At 69.8% G+C, this 4,979-nt stretch overlaps 2 protein-coding genes across 2 annotated transcripts in view; one reads left to right on the forward strand and one right to left on the reverse strand.

Annotated features, from left to right (window-relative positions):
- CNN1 (calponin 1) overlaps positions 1–1,042 on the reverse strand; it is a 2,819-nt gene extending 1,777 nt beyond the window's left edge. The window contains exons 1-3 of the mRNA XM_041488065.1: positions 910–1,042; positions 492–558; positions 159–296 (exon numbers count right to left, since the gene is read on the reverse strand). Of these exons, the coding sequence (XP_041343999.1) occupies positions 159–296; positions 492–558; positions 910–944 (240 nt within the window). The 5' untranslated portion in view covers positions 945–1,042. The remainder of the gene's footprint in view (positions 1–158; positions 297–491; positions 559–909) is intronic.
- Positions 1,043–4,004: 2,962 nt separating this feature from the next.
- Positions 4,005–4,814, forward strand: ECSIT (ECSIT signaling integrator; the record flags this gene model as incomplete). The annotated part of the gene is made up of 3 exons (XM_041488062.1): positions 4,005–4,251; positions 4,312–4,366; positions 4,769–4,814. Coding segments are annotated over exons 1-3 (317 nt in total), but the record flags the coding sequence as incomplete, so codon positions are not given.
- Positions 4,815–4,979: the final 165 nt, after the last annotated feature.

The following is a 4,979-nucleotide window of genomic DNA, read 5'->3' on the forward strand; positions in this document are numbered from 1 at the left end:
AACCCCCAATCCCCCCCTGAGACCCCAAATCCCCTCCCCAAATCCCCCCCAGCATGTGCCCGCTCTCCTCCAAGGCTCCACCAGGACCCTCCGCGGCCCCCCGGGCTCTGCCCGACCCCGTGGCCCCCCCGGGACCCCCGGGACCCCCGGGAGCTGACCTGGCTGGCGAGGGCGATGAGGGTGGACTGCACCTGGGTGTGGTTGGTGTTCTCGAAGAGGTCGTTGGCCTCGAAGATGTCGTGGGGCTTCACCCCGTAGCGCGTGATGGCGCGCAGGAAGTTCCCGATGTTCTCCAGCTGCGCCGCGGGAATCGGGGCCGCGTTGGGGGGCGTCGGGGTTGGGGTCGGGTTGGGTTTGGGGTTGGGTTTAGGGTCAAGTTTGGGGCTGGGTTTGGGGTTGGAACTCCCCCCCAGACCCTCCCCAAATTTCAGGGATCCTGCCCCAAAGCCCCCTGGGGTTTTTTGGGTTTTTTTGGGGTTTGCCCCACTCACCTTGTGCCAGTTCTGGACGGGTTCGTTCACCTTCGGCACCGAGCCCGGCTCCAGCTTGTTGATGAGCCTGGGGGCACGGGGGGGTCACACAGGTGTGGTGACCCCAGGTGAGGTCACACAGGTGAGGTCACGGGGGGGGGGTCGCCCCACGATGACCCCAAAAATCCAGCCAGGACTTAGTGGGGGGGGGAGGGGGTGGGACAGGCCCAGCAGTGTCGGGGACAAGGCTGTGACCAGCAGGAGCCAACGGTCAGCCCAGGTGAGGAAAGGGTTAAAATTCCCAGAGGATCATCCCGGGCTGGCCCTGGGGGCAGGAGAGGGGGGCACACAGCGGGGGTCTCAGGGGGTCCTGAGGGGGTCCCAAGGGTTCCCGGGGGTCCCGGAGGGTCCCGGGGGGTCCCGGGGGTCCCGGCCGTACTCGCAGAGGATGACGCCGTCCTTGAGCCCGTCCATGAAGTTGTCCCCGATGCGGCGCCCCGTGGTCCCCTCGATCCAGGCACGGAGCTCCCGCTCGTGCTGGGGGTCGTACTTCTGGGCCAGCTGCGGGACAGGGACAGTGACGGGGGGCACGGGACACGGGGCAGGGACAAGGGACAGTGATGGGGCAGTGATGGGGGACACGGGACAGTGACGTGGGACAGGGACAGTGACAGGGGGCACGGGGACAGCGCCACGGGGACAGCGCCACGGGGACACGGGACAGTGATGGGGGGACATGGGGACACCGCCAGGGGCTGGGGGACAGCACCAGGGGGACACGGGGACACGGGACGTGGAGATGTGGGGACAGCGCCAGGGGCTGGGGGAGCACGGGGCCACGGCCGGGGGGACACGGGGACAGCGCCAGGGGACACGGGGACACATCCAGGGGGACAGAGGGAGCACGGGGACACGGCCAGGGGCTGGGGGACAGCGCCAGGGGGACACGGGGAGCATGGGGACAGTGCCAGGGGGATGTGGTGGCACGGAGAATGTGGGGGACACCCTCGCGGAGACGAGGGGACACGGGGACAGCGTGGGGGGGACAGGGACGGTCTGGGGACACGGAGGGTTTGGGGACAATGTGAGGGGGACAGGGACGGTCTGGGGACACCGCGGGTCCTGTCAGGGAGAAGCGGGGCCACACGCGGGGGGACACATCCCCGCCACCGAGGGGACACTTTGGGGACACCCTGAGGGAGCCCGCGGCCCCGCGCGGTGACAGCGATCCCCGGTGGCTCCGTTTCCCCGTTCCCCGAGGGGCGGAGGGACCCGGCCCGGCCGGGGGTGCCCGGACCCCCCCCCCCGGGCCCGCCCCGGCCCCCCCCCCGTGACGTCACCGCCTATCCCCGTCCCCCGAGCTCATCCCGGGGCGCCGCTCTGACGTCACGGGGGAACCCCCTCCGAGCCCCGCCCCTCGCCGCCTGGCCAATCACCGCGCCCGCCGGGAAACGCCGCGCGGCGATTGGCTGCGCTCGGCAGGCCCCGCCCCCTGACCCGGGAGCGCGGGGTCGGAGCCAAGATGGCGGCGCCCAGCGGCGCGACCCGGCCTGGGGACAGCGGGGCCCGGCCGTGAGCGACAGCGGCGACAGCGGCGACACCCGCGACATGCGGCTGGGCTGGGTCCGCGCCCTGCCCCGGCGCCTCTGGGGCGGCCCCGGAGCGCCCGAGGTGCGGGGGACAGCGGGGACAGAGGGGACGGCGGGGGACACGGGGACAGGGGGGAGATGGGACACGGACAGGGGACACGGGGACACGGGACACGGACAGGGGACACGGGGACACAGACAGGGGACACGGACAGGGGACACGGGACACGGACAGGGGACACAGGGCTGCTGGGGACATGGGGACACGGACAGGGGACAGGGGACACAAGGCTGCTGGGGACACGGGACAGCCGGGACTGCTGGGGACACAGGGACACGGACAGGGGACACCGGGACAGGGGACACGGGGACACGGACAGGGGACACGGGACATGGACAGGGGACACAGGGGACACGGGACACGGACAGGGGACACGGGGCTGCTGGGGACATGGGGACATGGACAGGGGACACAGGGACACGGACAGGGGACACGGGGCTGCTGGGGACACTGGACACGTACAGGGGACACGGGGCTGCTGGGGACAGGGGACTGCTGGGGACACCAGGACAGGGACAGCCAGGACGTGGGGACACCGGGCGTGGGACTGCTGGGGACATCAGGACAGGCACAGCCTTGCCTGGGGACACCGGGCACGGGACTGCTGGTGACACAGGGACAGCCAGGACTGCTGGGGACAGGGAACTCTGGGGACACAGGACTGCTGGGGCAGGGGACAGCCCTGCCTGGGGACGTGGGATGGCTTTGCTTGGGGACACGGGGATGGCCCTGCGTGGGGACACTTGGGACACCCCGGCCACCTGTGCTGCTGGGTGTGCCCTGCTTGGTGTCCCCAGGTGTCCCTCAGGTCGTGTCCCCAGGTGTCCCTCCATGTCCACTGGTGTCCCCTCGTGCCCATCCCGTGGCCTCCTATGTCCCTTGGTGCCTCGCTGTGTCACCTGTCCCTTCAATGTCCCCAATGTCCCCGATATCCCCAATGTCCCTGCAGTCACCCCAATGTCCCCACTGTCCCAAATGTGTCCCCAATGCCTCAATGTCCCTGTTGTCACCCCAATGTCCCTGCTGTCCCCGATGTCCCTGCTGTCCCTGCTGTCCCCAATGCCTCAATGTCCCTGCTGTCCCCATGTCCCTGCTGTCACCCCAATGTGTCCCTGCTGTCCCCCCAATGTCCCTGCTGTCCCCATGTCCCTGCTGTCACCCCAATGTGTCCCTACTGTCCCCATGTCCCTACTGTGCCCAATGTCCCTGCTGTCCCCATGTCCCTGCTGTCCCCAGTGTCCCAATGTCCCTGCTGTCCCCAATGTCCCTGCTGTCCCCGATGTCCCTGCTGTCCCCCATGTCCCCATGTCCCTGCTGTCCCCATGTCCCTAACGTGTCCCCTGTCCCCATGTCCCTAACATGTCCCTGTGTCCCCAGGCGTGATGCCGGACGCCGAGACGCGTTTCCTGCTGCTGGGGGTGTTCGGGCCGCGCAGCCGCCCCGTGCGGAAGCTGCAGCGGATGCAGTTCTGGCTGCCGCGCCTGCAGCACCTGGACCCCCACCCGCTGCCCCCCCGGCTGCCCCCCGGGCTGGCAGCGGCGCGCCTGGGGCTGCAGCGCATCGCCCGCGACCCCGGGGCCAGCGTCACCCTCGTGCAGGTGGGGACGGGAGAGGGACCAGGACAGGGACAGGGCTGGGGGACAGGGACAGGGACAGGGCTGGGGGACACGGGGGACACAGGGGACAGGGCTGGGGGACAGGGGACAGGGACCTGTTGTCACCCCAATGTCCCTGCTGTCCCCGATGTCCCTGCTGTCCCCCATGTCCCCATGTCCCTGCTGTCCCCAGTGTCCCAATGTCCCTGCTGTCCCCATGTCCCTGCTGTCCCCAATGTCCCTAACGTGTCCCTGTCCCCATGTCCCTAACGTGTCCCCTGTCCCCATGTCCCTAACATGTCCCTGTGTCCCCAGGCGTGATGCCGGACGCCGAGACGCGTTTCCTGCTGCTGGGGGTGTTCGGGCCGCGCAGCCGCCCCGTGCGGAAGCTGCAGCGGATGCAGTTCTGGCTGCCGCGCCTGCAGCACCTGGACCCCCACCCGCTGCCCCCCCGGCTGCCCCCCGGGCTGGCAGCGGCGCGCCTGGGGCTGCAGCGCATCGCCCGCGACCCCGGGGCCAGCGTCACCCTCGTGCAGGTGGGGACGGGAGAGGTGTCCCTGCAGTGACCCCCGTGTCCCCGTGTCCCCGTCCCGCAGCCGCCAGTGCCAGACTCGGGGGACGACGAAGGCTCCGTGCAGCCCTTCATCCTCAGTGCGTGCCGGGGGTCTCACGGGGGGCCCTGGAGGGGGTTGGGGGGTTTGGGTTCCTTGGGGGTCTCTCTGAAGGATTTGGGGTCCCCAGGGTGGGTTTGGGGTCCCGGGTTTGGGGTCGGCTGTCCCTGCTGTCCTTGTGTCCCCATGTCCCCATCTGTCCCCTCTGTCCCCGTGTCCCCATGTCCCTGTCCCCATGTCCCCTCTGTCCCTGTCCCTGTCCCCAGGCTCGCAGAGCCCCAAGCAGCGGGAGCTGCTGTCCCCATGTCCCCCTGTCCCCGTGTCCCCATGTCCCCTGTCCCCTCTGTCCCTGTCCCCATGTCCCCCTGTCCCTGTCCCTGTCCCCATGTCCCCTGTCCCTCTCCCCATGTCCCCATGTCCCCTCTGTCCCCTCTGTCCCCAGGCTCGCAGAGCCCCGAGCAGCGAGAGCTGCTGTCCCCTGTCCCCATGTCCCCTGTCCCTGTCCCTGTCCCCATGTCCCCTCTGTCCCTGTCCCCATGTCCCCTGTCCCCAGCTGTCCCCATGTCCCCCTGTCCCCATGTCCCCTCTGTCCCCATGTCCCCTGTCCCTGTCGCTGTCCCCATGTCCCCTGTCCCTGTCCCCCTCCCCCGGCT

This window comes from Pyrgilauda ruficollis, unplaced genomic scaffold (genome assembly GCF_017590135.1).
Source record: "Pyrgilauda ruficollis isolate IOZ18807 unplaced genomic scaffold, ASM1759013v1 scaffold860, whole genome shotgun sequence".
NCBI classification, from domain to species: domain Eukaryota; kingdom Metazoa; phylum Chordata; class Aves; order Passeriformes; family Passeridae; genus Pyrgilauda; species Pyrgilauda ruficollis.